This window comes from Oxyura jamaicensis, chromosome 8 (genome assembly GCF_011077185.1).
Source record: "Oxyura jamaicensis isolate SHBP4307 breed ruddy duck chromosome 8, BPBGC_Ojam_1.0, whole genome shotgun sequence".
NCBI classification, from domain to species: domain Eukaryota; kingdom Metazoa; phylum Chordata; class Aves; order Anseriformes; family Anatidae; genus Oxyura; species Oxyura jamaicensis.
This window is the reverse complement of record NC_048900.1, coordinates 25,600,169-25,624,390: the sequence shown is the minus strand read 5'-3', so window position 1 is coordinate 25,624,390 and position 24,222 is coordinate 25,600,169. Positions and strand designations below refer to the sequence as shown.

Sequence of the window (24,222 nt, the reverse complement as noted above, 5' to 3'; positions counted from 1 at the left end):
CCTTATGATCTTAGAGCAATGAGGAGAAGTTCTTGATAGGGTGGGACTGGCTGGGCAAGGATTGGAACTGGCTTAGAATTTTATTTGGATAAATTAGAGTTATTTATATAAATTAGTTGTGTGCTTTTTTATGATGCCAACAAAACATTTTCTTCAGTTGGGAAATCTGTTGTGGCTTTCTTCTCTCTTTCTAGAAAGGTAGATACAAAGATGTGTTTTCCATTAGTAAAATTGGAGCCATTCAGGCATTTAGTGTGTCCTCTGGCCAAAGGCTAGGAAGCAGCGTGTGGCCTGGAGAGAGCAGGGAGGTGTTGGGAGGATACCTACAGGAGCACCAAGAGGTGATGAAATGATTAGTACACAGTAAAAATATCACACAAGAAAGAATCGCACACAGATATCAAGAAGTATTTGCTTGTGACTTTCTTTCCAAATGGAAAGGAGTCAGCATCAAGCACAAAGGTGGTCGAACTTAAAATAGCCAGTGAAAAAGCGTACAGAGAAGCCCGTAGGCATTGTAAGCATGTGGCAGCCCCAGAGGGACCTCACAGCTGCTCACTGAACTGCCTCAGGAGTGCAGCAGAGCCATCTGCAGCTGCTGCACAATGAAATCTGCAGTTCAACATCTGGACTTTGTGGTTAAAATAGGAAGTATTATGGTAAATGGTAGCAGATTGTCTTGTGCTGTTACTGAGTATCATCGTGCATGTGCTGTTGTGGTTAACAAAGTACTTGTAAGCATCATAAAATGGAGGCTTAGAATTCAACTGCTCCAAAACAGCTGTCCTTTAGATGAAAATTTTCCTTTCTACTCTCAGCAGAGATCTGAATTGACTTGCAAAGTTTCAAATTCCGTTTGATTGGTTTTCTTGAAATGTTTCTGAATTTAAGCAAAACCCCATTCATTTCACCAATGAGAACTGTATCAGATTTATTTTTTGCATTGCTCTTCAAAGTATGTGCACATCTCTATCAAATATAAACTTACGAGCTAGTGGGATCTATGTCATTGCTAAATTCCAACATTTGGAAAATGTACTTCAAGCTCTCACTGAAGCGAGATGCAGGCTTTTGTTCCTTTTTATTTACCTTCCGGTTTATGCGCTTCAGATTGCTTTTGGGTTTTGCTGTCTTTAAGCTTTTACTCTACTTTCTTGAGTGCTAAAATCTTAAATGTTTTTTTATAATTTTGTTTAATGCTGACCTGAATTCAGCACTGGGGCTTCAGAAACATCATAGAAACGTGGACAAAATCCTAAGTTTGGTGGTCCTGCTGTGTTCCTGATACAAATGCCTCAGAGAACAGCATTCAGAGAACTAGAGATGATCCCCCCAGTCCTTGGGTTGGGCAGCTGCTGTCTCTGGGCACATTACACAACAGGACATCGCCAAAGAAATGAGCGACCTGGGATTTAAAATGAAACTCCCATCCCTGCTCTTTTTTTTTTTTCTAGTTTGGAAGATCATAAATTGGAAATTGCCCGATCAATTCTTAATTTCCACCAAGTCTTGAAAAACGACGTAAGGGTTTCAAAGAATATTTTGTGTTTTTATTTAATTTTTAATTTAATGTATGCTTTGTTGCCCCCAGTCATCATTTGATTTGATCTTCTAATCTCACAAATATCATAAAGCCTTAACCAAAATCGCAGAGTCGTAGCATGAGTGAGGTGGAAAGGGACCTCTGGAGGTCATCTGGTCCAACCGCCTGCCCGAGCAGGGCGACCTACCAGCAGATTGCCCAAAATTTCTGAGCACTTTGTCTTAGAATTGACACCCTTGACATAATATGTACAGGAGAGGGGAGGGTTGTGAAGTATAAGGCCCAGGTTTAGCCCTAATGCACTACTAAATATTCCAAAGTCTCATGTAGATAAGAACATTTCCTTGAAGTGATGCTCGCAGCAGAATACTAAACTAAGTTTCCTTACCATTAGGGGTACAAACAGGTCTCCAGGCATACAGCCATTAAGCTACATGAACACCTTTGCACATAAATATTTGCTTTGGAAATGAGTGAACCGAAGGCCTTGCCTGGAGCCCTGCAGCAAGGGATGCAGGCAACAGTGGCATGGGCTGGGTACCACCGTGATGTGAGCCAGGGAGCTGCTGCCCGGCCTCGCACAGACCCGAGCAGCCCCTGTCACTGCCTCTCCTGCTGGTTACCATGACACTTGATCACCTAGAAAGAGGCTCCAGGAAGTCTGGGTCTCGTTCTGCTGCTCTCCTGGCTGGGATTTGCTCTGTTCTGCTTGCGTGGGTTTGAGGGGGAGGGAGGCTGATAGCAAGATAACGCTAATTCCCTTCACCTGCTCTTGTTACTTTCCAGATCAAAGAACCAGATTACTGAATTTAGCCAGATTTGTATCACAGATCACTTAACTTCCTCCTCACAAATTTTGCATTTGTTCTTTTGGCAGTTGATTTATAACGTATAACACATTGCGATTTTCCTTTCTGTTTATCTCCGTGGTTTAGCAGACAGCCATCATGACCCACACAGTGGGAGCTGGACCAGCCCACGTCTATCCAGCGCACTGAAGTACCAGCTAGGGTGTCCAGGCTTGCTTGTTCACAGTAACGTAGTGCTGCTTCTGAGGTAGTCTGCCTGTGATTGATCTATCTGCTTCTCAACATCTCTAGCTGTAATTAATGCCTTTATAGTGGCTAACATTGCTCAGACATCTCAGGGTTGTACAGCTGTTCTTCCAGTGGTTGATTAGGAGGATTAATATACGTGGAACAACTAAAAAGGTCATGCAAAACTGGCAAACTGTTCTTATATAAAATTGCATTCGGTGCCTAAAATGCTTCTTATTCTAGACTCTTAATAGTTAAATATTTTTCATCACATCAGTGATGGTTTTATCGATTTCCCTCAGTGGATGGTCTTTTAAGAGATGTGATGCATTTGAATTTTGTTTGCTGTTACCTTGAATTGTTTATTTGCAGTTAAAAAAGTAGAAGTTGGGAATAGGTACATGGTGTAGATGCTACATATTTTTATTCTTGGCACTTCTTTATTTTTCTGACAAGGTAACTGGAAGAATCAAAAAATACCAGAATGATCTTCACATTAATCCTTTGCTTATGAAAAATAAAACTCTTCAGTTTCATAAGAATTAAGAAATGCATGCAATATACCTTTTCTTGTAATTCCTATTTTTTTAGCAGTCACAATCTTTTAAACCTTCTAACCGAGAAACTCAATCTATAAAAGCATTAGAAGAGCAGATAATGATTATAAGTAAACAACCCAATTTCAGTCCTACTTTCTACTTAACAAATCAGGAAGGGCAGCTGCAGCTAATCTTTACTGGAATTTAAAGGCATGCAGGAAAATGGAAATATTTTTTTTTGACATATTAGTAGGTCATGAGAAGGAATGTTAATCGCAGTACCTTGGTCTGAGTCCAGTTTGGAAGTTACATTCTGCTGAGCAAATTCACCCCTCTGCATTTTCAGTGATTCACTTTTTTTGTCCTAAATGGCGTGGAACTGCTGAGCAAGTTCAAGAGGCTGAGGTTTCACAATCCCCCAGAATGCTGTAAAGGTTGGTGAAGTCAACCTGTGCTAACCTTCTCCTTGTCCATCAGCTGAGTTTGCAAAAGTACTTTAAAGAGAAAAGCAGTCGGTAGGTGCAGTGCCTCACCTGGAGGGACGCTCAGCCACCAAGTTTGTGCCCCACAGAGCACGACTTCAGAAGTGGAGGGGGTCAAGACAGAGGTCCCTGAGGACTGACTAGATGATGGTGAGCTGTTGTGGGATGTGCTTGTATTGAAAGTCTCTGATTTTCATGAAACCTCTGTCTCCATGGTGGAAGCAGTTGTGTGGGAACACCAGAGGAAACAGTGGCAGCAGCTGCTGTACAGCCTAAGCACAATAGGATGGGAGAGTGAAGTGTTTGCAACTGATGGTACTGAAATTATCCAAGGCTTCTCATTTTACTTCCAGTTAAAGTGAAGAAGGGGCAATGTTTAAAAAACACTTTGCAGGGTTAGAACCTTTTATATAAAATACAGGGTTTTTGTGCGTGTTGCTTTTTTTCTGGCAAAAAATGTTTTGCTGCACATTGCTAATATTGCTCAAAAGGAACTGGCTCTCAAGGTATCTAAAAGTGTCTGAGCAGGTTCCAGTGACTCTTGGGCAATGGGAGCACTCAGTACCAGGAGAGGAAAAAAACATGCTCAATATGATCCGTTGAACTGGAGCATTTTAATCAGAGCTGAGCTCTAAAGGAACCAGGTGTTATTTTGCTCCTGGCAGCAATTGAAACTTCACAGGCTTTTCATGACATCACATCTTTTCCATGTCTTAACCAGTGACTCATCTTGCTTGTCTGTTTGTTCCTATTTCTAGCTGCCAGCAGGAACAGTAAGCTCAACATTAGCATTTCCTCATTAATGTCACATACTAGTCTGCCAGAGGTCACTCTCTTCACTCACCTGTGTGGTTCTCGGTAGTTTTTTTCCCTCCTACTCCAAGTGACTTCTGTTTAGCAGATTCTTGGTGGCTTTCAGTCAAAAGTCCACTTTTGCGGAGGAAATATGTGCATGTTTATCTAGTTTGCAGGAGGTCTGATGGCAGAGCACCGCACTGAGCATTAGGCAAACACTCAGCTAAGGAAGTCTCGGCCCCAGAGCACGCAGGCTGACATGTGCCTGCTGAGATGCAAGAGGTCAGACTGGAGCATACTGACCATCTCGCAGCAGGCATCAATACTATTGAACAAACCAACTAGAACTGCTGGAGGTCACAAGAAATTTAACACTTCATGTTGCAGCAGTCCAGAAAGGCGAGGAAATGCTGGTGGTTCCCCAGCTTTGATCAGTTAACTAGATCCAGTGAGGAAGGCAGGAAAGGGCAGCAGCATAGAAGGCTGCACCCACAGCCCGAGGGATCTGTCTGGAGCTGGGAAGAAAGAAGCAGAGGTTACAGATGCAGAACAGCACTGTCTTTTCACAGCAGTGATGCCGGCATGGACTGAGGAGGCTTCACATGAGCACAGATGTTTCCTCATCCATGCAGAAGGGAAAGTAAACAGGTCTTGGACATAGATGGGTCAGGTAGGAGCCCCAGATTGCCCTGAAGCAGGACAAACAGCCCTCTGCCTGCAAGATATACCTTTTTCTTGCTTATTTGGGTTACCTGTCTTGTAGGAAAAAAGAGCTGAAGTGGCCAGTCTTGCTGAGCTGAGCTCTGGTGGCAGGGAGACAGATACCTCCTGACGTTTTGATGTCAAACAACTTGCTGCCTCTATAAACACTGGGTCACGAAGTCGATTACCCTGTCTCCAAGGCTGACCAGACTTGGAACAAGGTGCAAAAAGCTATAGCTTTTAGCTATAGCTGTAGCCTTTGGCAGCTGTGCCTGGTGCTGGTGATTGAGGTAGATGCAGCTTCTGCTCTGAGTCTCTCAGCAGCCTACGCAAGGAAGGTGCTAAGTACATAGCAGCAGCGGATTGCCACACGTGCAGTTTGCAGTAGTTGCCATCCAGCTGGACATCAGGTAACTTCTGTTCTTAGGTATTATTATTTGAAAAACAACAACAACAAATCCTTCAAAGAATTGCAAAGTTTATTTATTATAAAGGCTGTCACGTACTCTGCTGGAAAAGTCACGGTGCTGAGGGGATTAAATCTGGTGCAGATGAGAAGTTTCAGTGACATTTTATTTTGTACAAAGGACTTGTGGCCGGAAAATCTTCATTAGAAGAGCGATGGCAGGGACTCCGACTTTTCAGACCAGCAGCAAAGATCATCTATTGGGCTTTAAAAATTCAAGTGTGTTTCCTCTGCAAGTACCTCGCTGTTTCTGTTGAGACAGCCAAGTAAACAACAAAAAGATGGTTGTGCTCATATGAATGTTTATGTGATGGACCTTGTGAGTAGAGGGCATCTGCACATAATGCAGATGCATTTAGATCTTTTTTCCTGTGATAAACACTGAATTTTGATTGCTCATTATCGCAAAACCTTCTATTTTTTGATTCAAGCTCCCAACTAGTGGTCTTGCGGGGTTTGTTTAATTGTTTATATCAAGGACAGGCACATATGTAAGCTACAAAAGAACAGACTTGTTAGCACATTAGTGTAAATATACCTCACAGAGGCCCTTCTGTGCTTGGCTATAACTAAGCTATCTGATTCCTCATCAGGGAGAGCCAGGCAGGCTTCTGGATGCTGAAGGCTCAGGCTCTTCTTCCTAGGCATTTGGCTAGACTGTTAATTAGAGCTGCAGCGGGTTCTGCTCATCCCCGCCTGTGCCTTGTCTGCTTGCTTCTCTGGTCTTCTAATGAGTTTGTGTTCTACCTGGAAATCTTGCAAACAACTTGAGGGGTGGAAAAAAAAAAAAAAGCAATCTGCGTCAGTTATTTCTCTCCTTCATTAGATAAATGTCTTGTACGCAAAACTGAAATGCCTAATTACCCGCGGCTTGTGGTATTTTAAACTGATGTAAGGGCAGTTATGTACAAGCTGAAGAAATAGAGCTCGGATTCTGCACTTTGTTTTCTTTCATTTCTGTTGAAAAATCTGTGTGTGTGTTTGGGGTGAGGCAGTTCACATGAAGATAGCGTAAAACAGGGTGTGAGACAGGAAAATTAAGTCATTTTAGAGGTGTCTAAGAATCTAACACAACCTGAGGAAAAAAAAAAATCATGTTAGGGTGATATTAGAAAGATTCAAAAGGCTTTGGAGAAATGTGACTAAAAACCTTTATGGGGAGAAAAGGTGCTCTGTTCCTGTGCAGTAAGCCAGAGCTGGGAACCCACCAGTGAGTCACACAGAGGCGAGTGGCAGCTCTGCCTCCTGCCACCTTACTGCTAGGGCAGGGCTGTGAATAAACTTTATGTACAGTGAAATGTTGGATACTTGGTTTTGGCCTTCCTCTTCCTAGATAACCTGAGAAGGCGGGCACCAAAGTATACACTAATGAATGTGCCAGTTGCCTTCCTAATGAGGGCAGTGCATTTCCCACAGGCTGTGACTCAGCAAATGCCTGCAGCCCCCCGGGGCTCTGTGCCCCCTGCTGACCCATCCCCACCTCTCACTGAGGTATATATCAGAGCCACCGGGGTTCACGGAGGGAATACAAAACCCAACAATCTAGAACTACCAAACTTGACAGTCTTCAGGCAGCCCCACAGCCTCCCTGTCACTCAGATGAAGCCTGTGGGCTGAGTGCAGTTGCTCCATGAACACAGGCTCTGAGTTTGTGCCAGCACCTGTTTTGGAGGCTGGTGTAAGGGTCCCTCGTCCCTTCAGGCTTCCCAGGTCCTCCTCAGAGCTGACTCCTTGCTCCAAGCCATTGTTGAATTGTTTCTTTCCGAATTATTCTGTGTGTACCTGGACAATGATGCTTGTGGTTTCCTACTGCCTGATCAATCTCCTGCCCTAAGCCAAAAAGGGGCTATTTAAACAGAAAATAAAGGTGAGATTTGGGAGGTAGAGCCAGTAAACAGTAACTCTGTGAGCATGTGAATTAAAGAAGCCTGACTACCCGTGGATTTTATTTTATTTTTTTTCATTGTTTGTAGTATCTGAAAAGTTATTTATACTGATTTAGGTCTTTCTCCTAAAGAAAGAGGTGTTTTGTCCTAATGAGGCATGAAGAAAAACCTCTCCTGTGGATCCTTTTGTGTCTGAGAAAGATAAGCACTGCACTTGAGCTTTTCTTCCCACCAAGTGTGTGCTTAATGTCTCTCTTCTCCATTCCAACTATTTTTATACCATTTGTAAGAGCATACCTCCGAGATTGACTTTTGATCAGATTTGACTTGAGATTCATTCGTAATTTCCAGAGTTGGAGTAAGCATACACACATGCGCCTGTGGAGACCAGTGGTTTTATAAACCTTGTGTCCTCAGGAAATCAGGCTAAAATAAAGCAACTACCCTGTCTCTCCTGATTAACAGAGCGATAATATTGCTCAGAGACCCTTCCCCCCTGAAGGAGTCCAGGCAGGAGCCAGGCGGCCCGGCTGGTTTAGCTGCTTGGCAGCTAAGTGAGGGTGCAGTGTCTGTTAGGAAGAGAGCTCTGTGATGGATTTATCAATGGCAGGAGAAGAAATGATTGCTCAAGCTGCAAGGTGGTGTCGACCTCACTCTGGTGCTTCTTGTCAGGAGGGAACCTGAGAAATATTTCTTATCCATAGTGCCTTACCATGGTCAGCCAGTGGGCTACCCTGCCTTGAAATAAGTGCACAAGTCCCAGTGAAAAATCTCTTCATTTTTCCAGAGGTGTGGTGGAGACACAGCGAGATTCATGCTGCATAATCTCTGCCCTGGGAGATTCACTTTGTGTTAGAGCTGTGGATAGTCTCATGGCAGTGCAATAGGCCGAGCCTTTTAAGCAAGCTGCAGGGAGTTTATTTACAAGCGCCTTCCTCCTACAGAGAGCCTCTGTGATGTGCTGGTGCCGAACAACAGGTGATCATTGATGTTTTCCCTTTTCATATACTTGCTTGAGTGTGTTCTGGAAGGGCCAACACTGTCTCTTGCATGCAAATAAATAAATAAAGCTGCATTCATGGGACCTATGGACTAGGATTTTAAAAGCTGGATTTCCTACCTATCGCACCTCACGTATTTTCTCTGGATCGTGGGGTGTTTGATCAGAAGTGTACCCTGTGCTCCTGGAAGAGTGCTCTGTATGGATTTATTTATGTCTTCCAGGTAGCTATGTGAATAAGTCCCTTTTGGATCTTTTTCTCTGGAGAAATATATATTTTTTAAAAAATCACATTTTAAACTAATGGCAGTGAATGCTTTCTGAAGTGGGAGTTTTGGAGGACTTCAGGACTCAGATCTGATGACCTGTAAGAGTAACTAGCAGTCAACACTGTGTACTGAGCATTCCCTCTGAAGATAAGGCTGTACACCTCCCTGCAGCTATTTCATGGAGTTGCTCTTTGCCAGAAGGTGGATTAAATGTTTTGTTCAAATGGTAGATACCTCCTACATACTATTTGAAGCATATAACTTCTGTCCCTGGTTCAGTAGGCAGGTCCAGAGGGAGCAGATTGGCTAGAGGACTACAGATCTGATGTAGAAATATTCCCCAGTTTGAGCAGACCACTGGAAATGCGAGGAATAAATGTTGCTGTCATCCAGCAGATGGTAGTTGGCATATTTTCCAGCTGGTGTGAGTATTTTGAAATTCCTCTGTTGTATGTGCCAGAGCCAGAGCTTCACCTTTGTGCTGTCAGGCTGAACACAGTAATGAAAACTGCAGGTAAAGTTATTCTTCAGCGCTCCACAGGTGAAGAGAATTAAGCTGCAGAAGAAGGTAAATAAGTCTTGAATTAGCATATACACCTCAGCTACTGTAATCAGGACAGTCCGTATCAAATTAACTTTGTATAACATTTTTCACTGCATCCAGCCTTTCATTGTTGCCTCTAACCCCGGGTAAGAACCAAATCACCCACATCATCCATCTCAATGACGTATTTCTGACCGTGACACTAAATTGCAACACAAATAGCTTTTACCAGGTACACTGCTGGACTGTTTTCCACTGCCTCTGCTTTGAAGTGCCATCTTTCAGTGAACTCTGCTAACATTTGGTTATTGCATTGAGGCTGAGGCAGAGAAGAACAATTAAGGGGTTGACATCTTTTTTTTTTTTTTTTTTTTTTATTTTTTAATAATACATGTGTCAAAACATGTTTAAGAGATCATTGATGCAAAAGCCCAATTAATGCTGAGATTTAAGCAGAGCTCATTTCAGTGAGGACAAACGATAACTTTTAAATACATAATAATAAAAAGGGATGGACTTATTTTAGATAATAGGACCTAACTACAAGTCCTGTTTCTGAGAATCTGAGTCTTAAAGCCTAAATATTTTTTCTGTTCCAGGATACAGCTGGACAAGAAAGATACAGGACCATCACTACAGCCTACTACCGAGGAGCTATGGGCTTCATCCTCATGTATGATATCACCAGTGAAGACTCTTTCAATGCAGTGCAGGACTGGTATGAAATAAGTTATCAGTGTTGTTAGGTTTGTTTGTTTTGGCCAATTTTCTCTTCACAACTGTTTGTTGAGAACGTCTGACATCCCACCCTTCACATTGCTTTACAACACCATATTCTTTCTTCACCTGCAGCTAGCCTGTGAAGGAGATTTTCAGCTATTATAAGCTCTTCTGGCTCCACTGAATTCAGTACAAAAGCAGAAACACCAGAAAATGATTTCTGGACTTCTTGGTTACAACAAGCCAGAGTGAAAAAAGAAAGCACTAAATCGGTCACTTGAAAAATTCTATAGCAGTATCAAAGCTGCTTTGGTACCCAGGCATGAATTCCCCACTTTCTGTTGTACACTTTCCCTTCCCCACCTGGAGTCTCCCCTTCCCCTTCTTCCTTGGGAAGAAATGCCCTGTCTTACCATACACTTCAGTTTGATTTTGGAGCTGTGGCCCAGACCTTCTTCCTTCCAGACAAGTACATGTACTCAGCAGGAAGAATAGAGGTCTTCCCAGAAGAGCCAGGGCAATACTTGCAGCCCCCATGGTGGTAGCTGATGGGAGGTGTTCTCTCACCAGTGCAATGCTCAGGGTGAAAACACTGGAGCTGCTACTGCAAGGTAGCAGCCATAGGCACAACACAGATAAGTGGGAGGCTGGACCCTGTTGCTGGAACTCTGGTTTTGCCATGGCATCCTCTGAGAAGGACGCTGGGTCATAGGAAATTGGAGTTCCTTCATATAGAGCCACAGCTGGAGTCTGTTCAGAGCTGGGCGGTAGGGCGTGGGTGTCGTTGCTCTAAAGAACTGTCAAAGGAAACCAGATTATGTCTCTGACTTTTCTGTAATGGCTCTGAACACTCTGACATTGGGACATCAATTTTCATTATGACTATTGTGTTGACAGGGGAGACTTGGAGACTTCAAGTATCTTGCAGTCATTCCTGCTTGTTACCTATTGCTTTATACTGCAGATAGGCATGGCCAGCATGCAAAGAAAGGCAGTGCAGAGGGTAATGGAATCTCCTAAGTCTGACAGATTGATTTGCAGTGATCTCAGTGACCTCCCTGGAGAATGTGATGGTAGAAGGTGGGTGACTTAAAATTTCCTTACCTGGCACTGGCTGTTAGTACGTTGCTCAGTCTGGCTTTTTGTCAAACACTTCTCCTGTATCTCCTAAACTAGGTTGTAACTCAAAAGCCAAAACAACATAGTTTGTTGTTTCTAATAACTTGGCCTTCTTCTGAGTTGCCTGTGGTGTCATCGTCCACTCAAGCAGCTGCTTGCAACCATCACATCTAAAGATGTAGTCTCCACTTTCACCTAATTTCCAGTATCATGACACCATGTTGCAGAAGGCGGACTGCAGCACCTTCCCTGACCTGTCTTTCAGCAGCTTATGAGAAGGGAATACATTTTTTTCCTTGCTAGAAACACAAACCCAAAGTTTTGCCTAAACCAGGTTCCTCCATGTGACACACCCTTCGCCGAACTCAGATGGAGCTTTCTATGCAAGTATCTGCACGTGGATTTTTTTCCATAAGAGTGCGGGCGTGTGAGCAAGGACAGTATCCTTCACTAAGCTCTAAATATATTCAGGTTGATTTCTTGATGAAATGAGGTACATATGACCAAACAGCCCATCTACCTGTCTGTCTGCAGGTTGGTTCCCCACTAATAAGTTTTACTAGTTTAACCAAATCTAGAAACCAAATTTCCAAGTTTTAAATATAGCTTCACACATGTTCAGTGAAAATATTTTTGACTGGGGAGAAGAAAGATTCTGAAAGAAGCACTCTTGAAAAGAGAAGAGTGAGAAACCTTCAGTTGTTCTATTTTGTTCTTGGCTGTAACCAGCTAACCAGTCACCAGGCTGCAAACACACAGGGTTTCATCGCTATCAAATCAGGTAACTTGAAAGGCTTGGGTTGTTCATGGAGATTTTTTTGGAAGGAGGTATGTGACTTGATTATGTAGGTTTCTTTGAGGAGCTGTACAAATGCAGGTTATTAATACGCTTTCTGTGTTGCAGAAAAGTTCCTTTTGAGTGTTTTTTCCCCTAAATTTTATATAATTTGTAAGTAGTGCTCTTAAAAGCTGCTGACATCCTTGGAAATAAATGCACAGTGTAGAGGCAAGAGACAGCACGGGGTCATTGGCTTTGGTATTCATGTCTAAAAATCAGCCAACTTGTAGGGAATTCTGGTTTGGAATTTTGTTTATCAAATCCAAGTCTAAGCCATTTTTATGTTATGTGACTCTAACTTTCAAATTGTTTTTCTTCTACCCACTTCTTGATGTTTCTGAAGCATGTCTAGGTATTGAAGGTTAAGCTGGTGTTTCTTCAGATCTTTGAGATGGGCAGAGCTCATACAAACGTCAGTCTTTTTATACATATTCAATACTTCAGTTAAATGGTCTTTTGGAAAGAAAAAAAAAAAAAGTACCAAATCTACATCTGTGAGCTACTACTATGAACTTATATTTCAAAATTTGCACAGGTGAAGCTTTGTACTGAAATGGTCTAACATCTGTTCCATCTGATCGAAGAATGTCAGCTTTGTGTACTTGACTCTTCCAGCTCCAGAGTATCTTTGCTAAGAGGAACTTGTCAACCAAAGCACAGAGGTGGACTGTCACTGCTGAATTTCACTTGGCTTGTCGGGAATCTTTCCAACTATTAGCTTTAAGATATTGAGCCCAAGTGGTGCTGGGGGCAGGTAAAAATGTAGTAGCCCATTTCCTTTCTTTGAAGCTTGTGCACAGGAGTGGAAATAATACCAGCAGCATGCCAACATAGCTGTGCCAGCAGAGTCCTCTAGTGGCCATGCAGCCGCAAGACTTTTTTTTTTTCCCACTCTCCAAAATTGTTTTCGAAACTTCTGAAGGGATGAGTAATGCAATCCAAAGCTTTTGTCTTTTGCTGGTGCTGCTGTGTCAGTGTGTCAGTCCCTGGCACACTGATAGAAATATGCAGGATTTTTTTTTCCACTGGGTGATATTGTTTCAAAACAAAAACTATTGCACTGGATCTAGTCTTCAGTTGGGAACTGTACACTCCCTGGAAAATGAAGGTATCTACACTATGGGAGTGGAACAAGCTCCTTGAGCCTAGTCCCTCGTCAGGTCAAGTGTGAGGAGATAGCAGTGCGCCTAATGATAAAAATAGCTCTGCTGTGCTTCTCGTTGGTGAGAGGAAGGAGCAGCAATTGGGAAGCTGCGGAGTCCACAAAATCAGTAGCATGCCCCTGCCTTGTCTCCTGCATCCCACCTGGATGTGTCACCTTCCTGGTGTCCCAGCAGGAGGGAGGACCTCTGTAACAGGGATGGAGCATTGACCTGGAATTACATTAGCAATAATCTTGGCAAAAGCAAATAGCCAGACTCATCCCAGGTATTTTTACATCCCGCAAATTTCCAGAAAAAAAAAGATTACAGCAATTAATCCTACACATATTTTCTCCCTTTTAAATGTCCTGATATTCTGGCTGGTTAGTAATGCATTTTTTGGTGTCCAGCTACAGTAAATAAAGAATTCAGTTAAGCTGAACATTTTGTGATAGACGCAATATGATGTGGCAAATTGACTGACGTTTCTAGATACTGAGAATAAATCAGCAGCATTCAGTTAACATTAATTAAATCCAGTAAGAGGAACCTGTTAATCTTCCGAGCTATTTCTAAAATAGCATGTGAGGATGGAATTTTAGTGTTCCTCTGGCATAAAAAAATTGAATAAGCTATTGATGAGACCTGCGTAGTGAGCTACAGAATGAAGCCTGCTGAATGTCCTTAAAAAATGAAAATGTCTTTCTGTAAATTTAAAAAATAAACTACAAATTAACAACTGATAAGTATTTTCAAATTAGGTGACGTGCTTTCATCTAATTCAAATTATTTTTCTGTGAAATTGATGAATACATTTGGAAATGACGAAGGATTTAAGCTTTTATAAGTAGGAAGGGCTTCGATTTCAAGAACCTTTATGTTGAAATATTTTCAATACAAAATACATAAAAAGGAATAATTTTGACTGAGGTGCCCACATTCATGCACGTTTAATGGACTGTGTGACAGATATGTAAAAAGAAGTTGGAATTAATACATTAAAATTGTATTTACATTAAAATTGGGTAGAAAGTAGAACTGGAATTTTTTAAAAAAGTGCTATATTTTCAGATAGATAGAACAGATATTTTAATAGGTCTTTTGTGAACTTATCTCGGGTTTTATTTCTGTAGTCTTACACTGATTTAACCAAGTGCATTTTCAGACTACCTAGGGGCAAGTTAGCGTATAGGCACAGTTTTATGATATTTTACTGTAACACATGTTTATTACAAATAAATAAAAAGGAAAATAATTAACATTTTTGAAACTTCTGCATGTGAGTAAGTCATCTGGCATATGATAATGGAACTGGATTCATTAAGCAAATTCAGTCAAGCTTAGGAGGGTAGCTCAAGAAAATGAGGAGCAAGTAAATAGAAATGATGCCTCTTCCACTAATGGTTAGTTGCTGTCCATCCTAGTCCGTTCTCATTGGCAGGTAAGAATTTCCCAGCTGAACATAATTCCTGGGTCCTAAAAGTGTACTCATTCACAGAACCTCGTAATGCCTCCAGTTGTACACAGTAGTCATTTATGTGTTTTACAGTAGGACGTTCTCCAGTCTAAAGCTTGTTCCTTCTTGCTGGTGCCCTGCCTACTGCCATTCAGTGGGTCGGGTTTTTTAAGCTGCTGTGTAAGCAGGCTGTCAACGTGAGTCTCAGCCCATCTCACTGCTTTCTCTTGTACCATCTCTTCTTGCAGAGTTCCCTACAGAAAACAAGCCAAAAGCACGAAAAAACAGCTGAACCAGAGACCTAGCACTCCAAGTAAGCTCTTGCCCATGGCAAACTTTTGTTTAGCTCCCAGGGGTGTGCAGAGATCTCAAAATCCATCTTCATCATTACACTGAAGTTAGGGGGAGGTAGACTTGTTCAAAGTCAGCTCTCAACCAGAGAGAGGTCTTTTCTCTTGTAGTCCTCCCCAGTGTCTTAGAGCTCATATCCTCCCTCAAGCTGGGAAATTGCTGTAGTAGATTGTGTTTGCTAGCCTAATTTTGCTCCAGGCCTTTTTATGAAGCTCTAACATCCCCTCTAAAACGTACCCCATGTACGTGTGGTGCACTTTACCTCTTATCTCTGGCTCCTTGGCAGTGACTGTTCTAACAGCCTCCTGCCCTGTCCCCAAATAAAATAGTCTGCCGTAGGATTTCTTCCTTGGGTGGTCTTTTTACTACATCCATCTTATGAGTGGACATCCTTTGTGTCACTCCAGAAATACTTCATCTGAACAAAATAAAGCTGCTCTTTCACTTAAATAAGGAGGATCATACTTGTATGTTAGGTGTTTAGATAAGCTCTTGATGTGGTACACGAACACGAAGTCCTCAGTTCATTCTCATGAATAAGATGCCTTTCCTGTAGGGTGAGTGAAAGGGTTAAAATGAGCTTTTATGGTTTTCAGCTCAGTTTCTAGATTTGTTAGACAGTTATTACTTGATGTTGCCTTGATAGTTTTGTGTAGATAAATCAGTGTATTATGCATCATTTGAAGTCGTACAGAAAGTAGAATATACAAAGAATTTGCTACTGTGAAGTAAATAGAAAACATTGTGGAAACTGCTTTGGATAATCTAGACAATTTCATAGGAGGGAGGGGAAAAATTGGTTTAATTTAACTTAGATTTAAGCAACAGGTGGGTTCACAAACCACTAGCTTTATTTATCCTTAAGGCTGATCTCCAAATTAGGTTTTTGATATAACTATGTAACTGTGAACCTGAGGCTATTTTTCTTCTAAGCATGAATTCTAAAAAACATGCTTTATCATTAATTTGGGGAATTCAGCACAAACAAGCCATAGCATTATTATTGTCACATATTTTTTCCAGTGTATATACAGGACTGCCATGATAGTTGTTGAAGCATATCAATTGCACAAGTCTTTTTTTCTTTTATTTTTTTTTTCTTTCATAAAGCTCTTAGATATTTGTTCACTTTTTGGATAGGGATCAGGATTTTTTAGACATTATTCTTTGTAAGTATTTTTTTTTCTCGTTGTTGTTAATTATTACTCACAATAACTGTAAACAGCAGTGTTCTGAGAGAGGATTTTCACTAACTTGTACAAAACAAGAAGAACGAGATTCAGTGGGAGATCCTACATTTTTTTCTCCTCTTTTTCATGCTCCAAGTAATTCCATTTAGATATCTAAGATTTTGCAGCGTGTCTCCATGTGAACCCCCTGAAAGGCTGAATCCAAACCAGAGAGAGGAATGGGAGTCAGAAGAGCCTGGCTGTAGGTGCTTTAAATTGAACAGAGAGAGACTTACATTCTCTCTATTGTTTACAGAGTGAGAGTGGGAAGATTTCATCTTCCTGGGCTTTTGACTGATTTCTGAAGCCATTTCCTTCTGTGATGAGCCTTGCTCGAGAAACCCCAGAATACCATACAAACTCATCACGTAGCTCTCATGGGACTTGTCTATATGGGGACAGTAGAGTTTCTAGTACAGTAAGACGAATTTAAGTTTGACTGCACAAAGTCCTTGTTTATTTTTGCATGGTACAGTTTGAGCCTGGATGATTTTGAGCAGTGTGATTGCTCTAGGTTTGTGTTTTCCAGTGCAAACTGAATAGGCTGCTGCTTACAGGCAAGTTGTACGGTGATGTGACCCCTTTTTCACAGATATGTGGAGCAATGTGACCGTCTGCTTCCATGGCAAAGGCAAGGAGGCAGCTCAAAACCAATTAAAAATTATCATTAGCAGATCAGAGCTGGAGGCTGCTGCTAATTGAAAAGCGAAGGAATCAAGTGCCTTTATTGTTTGGGGAGTTCAAGCAAACTAAACAGAAATTAAAGTCTGAGGGGTTTCCTGGCTTCCTGGGAAGTGGTAGATTTGCCTGAAACCACGATGGTCCTGTACAGAGGGGTGGTGAGCAGCGACAGGGAATGGGAAGGTGAGTAGGGCCTGGAGCGGTGTTTGGAGGAGGAGTGGAAGAGGAAGGCTTGTATCACTTCTGGCAGAACAGCCTAATTACCTTTGGGAAGGAGGGACACTTAAAAGATAGAGCTGACTTGGTGAGGATAAAATAGGTTGGGCCAGCCTGAAAAATGGATGAATACATCCTACCATGTTAATACTGTTTCACTGCTGGCTCTGTGGCACTGTGTGTGTGTATAAATCCTCTTTAGTCATAAAAAAACTATAGAGAGGCTAAGTGTAAGGTCAGACCCCTGAGGTCTGCAGCCAGCTCCACTCCTTTTTCAGCACACTGAGCCCCAGAGAGCTTCAGAGGCTGTAAGTTCATCTCAGTGCTCCTGCTTCAACTCCTGTGTACTTGATCCCTTTGTCATTGATGTTGGCATTCGTCAGATACGTGCCGTCTGTCACTGCAGCTGCTGTTTCCTGCCTTAGGTGTCACTTAATCCAGCTGGGTTCAAATATTAGCTCACAAAGCCTTACCTTGAGCCTGCGTCTTCCCAATTTGGTAAATTTCTGTTTCTCTTTAGCATTTGTTGCCATGTTTCTATGCACCTTTCTGTCTCTACAACAGTTTCCTGTTCAGGCAAAGATGACTTGATGCTTTCATCTACTATCAACTCTCAAAATACAATTTCTTAAGGTGTTACCAAAACTGCAGAAAATCAGATATTTTTTCTTGTTACGAATTATTTTCAGGTTTTGCAAGGGGTTGTAGAATTAATACAAAGTGTGTATCTATTGTATGGCTTTCTCTACAGAGCCAGTATACTTAAGGGGTGTAATTGGTTGTAGTTCTTCTGTTCTTCTGACAAATTGCAGCTGAGGTAGAATGAGCTTTAGAAGAATGCTTCCCCCCCCCCCCCGCCCCCGGGACTTCAAAAATTATTCCATTATTCTGCAAAGCACTTACAGATTCATTAGGAACTTTATTGTCACACAAAGTTAAGGAAATATAAAACAGAATGATGTTGTAGATTACATTGGATGAATCCTTGCTTTATGTGTAAGCTTAGTCCGTCATTTGTCTTTAATTTGCTGTCATTGAATATGGATATTTTATTTAACTGTATTTATTTTCATACTTAAAATATGATTGTCTTTTGGCATGTCCTGTTGTAGGGCCACACAAATCAAGACTTACTCCTGGGACAACGCACAAGTGATTCTTGTTGGAAACAAATGCGACATGGAGGATGAAAGGATTATTCCTTTGGAGAAGGGGAAGCATCTGGCTGATCAGCTAGGTATGTGTCATGGCTCTTCTGTTTATTTTTTTCTTCTTCACTTCTTTATGCTTTGTTCCTTTTGATTAGTACAATAAAAAAATCCATCAGTAACACTTTAATAGTGACATTACAACTAAGGTAATTAATATATTCTAGCTCAAAGATGATTAATATATTCTAGCTCAGTATTTTACTCGTTTAGTGCTGAATACCTTCTTGTAGGGTGGCTGTATCTCTAATACTAATATGTAAAGGTATGAGGAAGATGAAGTTTATCTGGAGAGAACAGCTTTTTCTTGCTCAGTTGAAAGAAAAAAGGACAGGAAAATATACCTGGTTTTAACAGGCAGCATTTCTGTATATTAAATGTGATAACTGTGTTCAGCAATATCTGAAACTACTTTATGTATCAGGTAGGAGGAATCTCTTTAATTGACTATTGATTGCTTAAACTGTTAGCTTTCATCATAATAATTCACATAACAGTTATCCTTTTAGCGTTTTTCTCTAAACTTGTGTAGTGGCATTAATGTAACTGAACTAATTTTCCAATCCAATTAAGAAATTTATTGGCCTGAATGTGAATTAAATCAAAACAACTTCAGCCACAGCAAAAGCTAAACCAGTGTTGGACTGACAAATAACATTGTTCTGTTGTCTCATTTCTTTTGCCTTCTCCATACGTCCTTAATCATCCTCGGAGATGGCAAGTGGGGCAGGCAGAACCCTTGTCTGTTACTTGAGAGCTCTCCCTACTTATTAGTAACGAGGCAAACATTTCCACCATCACTTCACCTGTTATCCCACGATTTTTAAAAAGTGGTAGAAGGGAGTGGATCTCACTGACTCAGTTTACCAGCAGTGGTAATCAGCTGAAAAGACTTCTCTTTCCCTTCATTTGTGACAGAATCAAGGAAGCTGATGCAATAGAGAATGCCCCCAAAATATAAACGTCTCTTACACCAAAATAAACTGTGTGGTGCTTGTGCTCTTGCTGTTGGCATTGTAATAGCCTGGTAAACAGAAGCAACAGCCGTTGTAAGTTATGGTTGGTCTTTGAGACCCTTGTGGTTAGAAAGACAAAGAAGTGTCTTTCTTTGTGGCCTGAAGTGTGGTCTGAAACAGGTAATGCTTTGCTGTTCAGCATGCTGCTCCTGGCTGAGGCCAGGACGCTGGTTTTGCATAGCGCTGGGTGTCAGCAGGAATGGCTGCCTCTGTGCCATCCCTACCTCGGTATGACTCCAGCCTTGCTGTAGTTCTTTTAATCAGAGTCAGCGTTTGGGAGTCTGTACTCATTGTTGCAGTTAGGAGCTGGCTGCTGATACTACTCTACTGGAGACGCACAACATTAATTTTAAACCAGCAGTGCTGAACAGCCCTTGTCAGAGCGGGTGTCAAGATGTGTGCTGTACGGGCACTGAGCACACTGAAGAGCATTGCACTTAAACCAACAAAGAACAGAAGAAAACAAGACCAAAGCACTATTTAGTTGCAGGTCCTCATGCAGCCGCAGCCCACTTCTCTGATGGGAATGGGAGAATTCAATTCCCTTGCCCTGGCTTTATTCAGATCCATGTTGTCTGCAGAAGTGTTTACCAGTGCTCTGGTAAGGATCCATTTACACCTTTGACCTTTACAGATGCTTGATGAATTTTAGAAGTACTTCTGCTCAGTACTTAGACTGTGAGAGTCAACAGAGACAAAGAATTGTCTAATGTCTTGTTTTCCTAAGGTGAATTCCAAAGAAAATTGTTAGTATTCTAAAAATCATCTCCTTAACATCAGTGTCGTGATTTTTTTTTTTTTTTGCATTTTTTCCTCACAGGTTTTGACTATTTTGAAGCCAGTGCCAAAGAAAACATCAACGTAAGGCAGGTGTTTGAGCGTCTCGTGGATATAATTTGTGAAAAGATGTCGGAGAGTATAGAATCAGACTCTTCCAGGGGCACTTCTGGAAGGAATGTGCGGCTCACAGACAACCCACCCCCTTCGCAGCAGAACTGCTCATGTTAGTGACATGTCTTGCTGAGAAATGTCCTTCTCCTTTCCTAACTAAATTTTCTCTTTTCATTTGTGGTGGTGCATTATCATGTAATCCAAAGGCAGAAGTCTCTGTTGTAGGAAACTGGTATGTTTGTTTAATGTGCTGGAGTGTTTAATATTATGTATTTCCTCATCCGATAATTTAAAAAAAAAAAGAATAAATATCGTAAGTGCACCTAGTGTTAATGTGTGAGTTACGCTGAAGAAAAAGAATTGTATAATGTTGCAAATGTTATTTCCACAGAGAATGTTGCATTTTTAATGATAAAGCCTACTATTGCAGAAAGAGTTTTGTTCAAACAGCAGGAAACCTAAATGGAGGGAAAAGGTCTAAAAGAAAATGGGGATAAAACCATCTTCTCTTATAAGGCAAGAAATCACTGGTTTTATTTTTATATTTTTATTGTTTACATTATTAAAAACAACAAGCTATCCCCAGATATTTTTGGAGTCGTGGCTGGTCTCCTCTAGACATGGACCTTGTTTTTACTGTATGATGGAGCAGAACACCATGTATTTCCATCTGACAGTTCAAGGTCCTTCAGAGTGCCAAGAGCATGAGGGTTGTCACAGTTTGTGCCAAGCCTCTAAATGGAGGAATATGACGTGGAGGAATTGAAGTTGACAAGCAGGGAGGAAAAGTCCTTGCAGCCATACCTGCCCTGCCCTGTGCTCTTGGCTCGTGTTGGGTGAAGGACCGACAGCCCTTCTGGGGGCTGCTCTGTCCTGCAGCCTTCTCCTCAGTCTCAGGTAACTGCTTGCGAGGCGCTGCCGGTGTTACTGGTCAGCACCTTGCTGTGCACAAGCATTTGAACCACGAGAGCTAACTCTCCTGCAGCCTTTTCTGTTACTTGTCTAGGTTTGGATGTACTCTGAGCAGCTACTCGATGGCAGATATTTTGCAGGATAAAGGAAGGAGGATGTGGCTGCAGCATGCTTGGTTGGAGGCACATTCAGACAAGTAAGAACAGCACTATCTCAGAAAAATATCAGGAAACAAAATCTTGTTGCCAATATTATTAGATTTTTTTTTTTTTTGCATTTTGTTGATTTCTGTTTTTGTGCTAGATGGGTGCATGTGTGAGCATGGATTTTCAGGTTTCAGATTCAACCGCAAGGTACAATTAAAAAAAAAAAAAGTGTGTGTGTAGGGAGGGAAAGACGTGATTAATAAAACTTAAACTACAAAAGAAAAATGTTAAAGATATCCTATCAGTTATGCTACAGACATTTTATTCCATGATTCTCTGAAGGGATGCACATTTTTAATATTCAATACCTAAAATATTCACATATTTCCAACATCTCTAAAATTATAATTGTCTATGTATGTGTGTAGAACTCCGTATACGTGTACTACCCACATGCAGAGCTTGCATTTCTCTAAAATATATGGAGGAACTGCTTTTGCAAATCTGTGAAATTGTGTAGAGTGTATGCCTTTGTTCATGATCACAATCATTTGCCCATCCCAGCTCCAAACAGTGACTGCAAATTGCATCTTTGAGTGTAAATTAGGTGGATATAGAAAGATTTGCAGTCTTAAGGGTGAAAATTATGAAAAGTTTTTATTAGGTCTATGGACTCCTCTGACCAAGGAGAATTTGTTAGAAACTGGAGTCCAGTATCTGCCCACTGCACTGTGATTTGCTGGATCATTGCACTAGTGAATGCTTTTGTAATTTTGTTCTGTCATGTCTCAAAGCATAATAGTTCTAAGAAAAAAGCACGGTATTCTGGAGAAAAATATAACTACATCGATGTAGTTTGAGCTCATTGTACTCAAGGCTTGATCCCTTTGCAACAGAGTTTGTTTGTATTTGTTTGTTTGCTTTCAGAAATCTCTACTGTGACATTTTGGGTGTGTATGATCTAGTACTGAAAATGCGATTTGTGCAGTGCAAGGAATGTGATTATTGTACCTAATCTCCTGAAACTGCAAAATAAAGAGAAATGTCATCACCAGGTGTGGCCAGAGAGCTTGTATGAGCTGCATTACTAATATCAGCCAACCTTACGCGTATATAAAGAAGGTGTCTTCTAATGCTCTTAAAGTAAATCAAGCTGTATAAGACCATTTTTTGACAGCCAGATGATCCTGGAGCCCAGTAGCCAAGAATCACTACACAGATGTAGAACAGCGAAGACAAGGGTTATTTGGCCAATAAATGCGCAGTGCAGTGTTTTAGTTACAGCAGAAGCAGGATTTAGTGTAACGTCTGTAGTCATAAAAAGAAATAAACACTTCCACAGCAGAGAGTGATGATTTTGAGCTGTGAAGGTATAAGAGAGCACATCAGGGAAAATAATGAATTTTTCAGCTCAGCAACTCAATGGTAAAAGAAAATGGATTCAGCAGAAATTGAATATCAATTCTTGCTTTTCTACCCAATAAATGTTTCATCATGTTCTGGTCAAATTAGATGTCTTTTTCTAAGAAGAATACAACTATGTTCCAGGCCCTTCAGCTAGGAATTGTTAGGCTAGGCAGAACTGTTTTTTACAGCACAACCCAGCAAGTAACTAGATGTCGGAATTGTCCAAAGAAGCGGCGAAGAAAACGGTTATGAATTCTGTCCTTCCCTGTATGGCACACATGGAGAAACCTTGCATTTGATGCAGAAATACTGCAGAGTTTATTTGTGGTCCAGAATGAAATAATCACAGGCAAGCTTGACATAAATCATATTCATGGAGAGATGGATCTCCTCATCTAACATTTGCATTAAAAGCCATGAATGGAGAGAAAGCCTTTTGTCTTAAGTGGCATCCAGCTGACTTCAGAATTATCAGAGTCAATAATAATTGCTGTTTGTGTCAGCTTATAAAAGGTAATGGCAGAATGCGAGACGATTTGTTAAGGCGAGGGAAATAACGGACTTGCTTTCAAGTCCGTTAGAAGAAGACAAACCTGAAACGTTTGATGCATTCTTATATTTTACTGCCTTCCATTTGACCCGCAGTGCCCTAGTTTTGATAAAAACAGTATGGTTACAAGATCTAAAGAAGAAGGAAACGAAGGAAGAAAGGAAGGAGGGACGGACTGCTCTCTACAAGCTGCTGTATTGCTTGTACCATCACCTGGACCACTCAGAGCGCATTTCTGTCAGAAAAGCTGAGAAAAAGAGGCTGCAGGTGAGACGTGGTCTTGGCTTCCACCTAGTGGAGAACCAAGGCACTGAGCACGGGGGGAGCAGTCCGAGGGTCTGCCTGCCCTCACCTCTGCGAGCCTCCCACCCTTGAAATCGCTGTCTGCATTCCTTTTTACAGGCAACGTAGACAGAGAAAACAACGAACAGCGGAGGTATTACAGGAGACTGAGGTACGAAATGATGCAAAGGGGCTGTCACAAGTGGAACAGCAGGTGTGAAGGTGTCCCCACAGGGGACGTGCCAGTGATGCCAGAGCGGAGGAGAGGCGTTCCTGCTGGGGCCGGACCTCGCCACACAGGCGCCTGCAGCTTCGCAGGGGGGAAAGTTTGTGTACCGAGGGGAAAGTGCTTGGGGCTACTGAACTAGAGGGACGGGGCTTCAGCACCCACAGGCACAGAGTGCCGCAGGTCTGTCTTTTCCGTTAGATGTTCTATTTTGGAAAAATAAAAAATAAAAAATAGGCGCAGAAAGCGGGCAGGTAACGGGCCGTGAGGGGCCGGCGGTGCCTGTGAGGGGCGGTGGAGGCGGGGTGAGGGGAGGATCCCAGCCCGCGCTGAGAGGGCCTCAGACCTCACGGCTCGGGGGCGGCTCGCGCGAGCTGATTGGCTCTGCCAGGTGAGCGGCATCCGTTTGGGCCAATAGGTGAAGGGAATGAGAGAAGGGCTGGTCGGTCGCGTCCGGAGGGAGCGACATCTGCTTGGGCCAAGGGGTGGAGGAAGCGAGGCGGCCGGCCTCCACAGGGGGCGATTGGACTCATCCAACAGGCGGGCGGAGGGGGGCAAGGAACACGGAA

At 42.0% G+C, this 24,222-nt stretch overlaps 1 protein-coding gene across 3 annotated transcripts in view; it reads left to right on the top strand.

The window, feature by feature from the left end:
* RAB3B (RAB3B, member RAS oncogene family) overlaps positions 1–22,239 on the top strand; it is a 55,992-nt gene extending 33,753 nt beyond the window's left edge. For all 3 annotated transcript variants that reach the window (XM_035332873.1, XM_035332872.1, XM_035332874.1), the window contains exons 3-5: positions 9,863–9,981; positions 18,128–18,252; positions 20,060–22,239. In XM_035332873.1, the coding sequence (XP_035188764.1) occupies positions 9,863–9,981; positions 18,128–18,252; positions 20,060–20,247 (432 nt within the window). In that variant the 3' untranslated portion in view covers positions 20,248–22,239. The remainder of the gene's footprint in view (positions 1–9,862; positions 9,982–18,127; positions 18,253–20,059) is intronic.
* Positions 22,240–24,222: the final 1,983 nt, after the last annotated feature.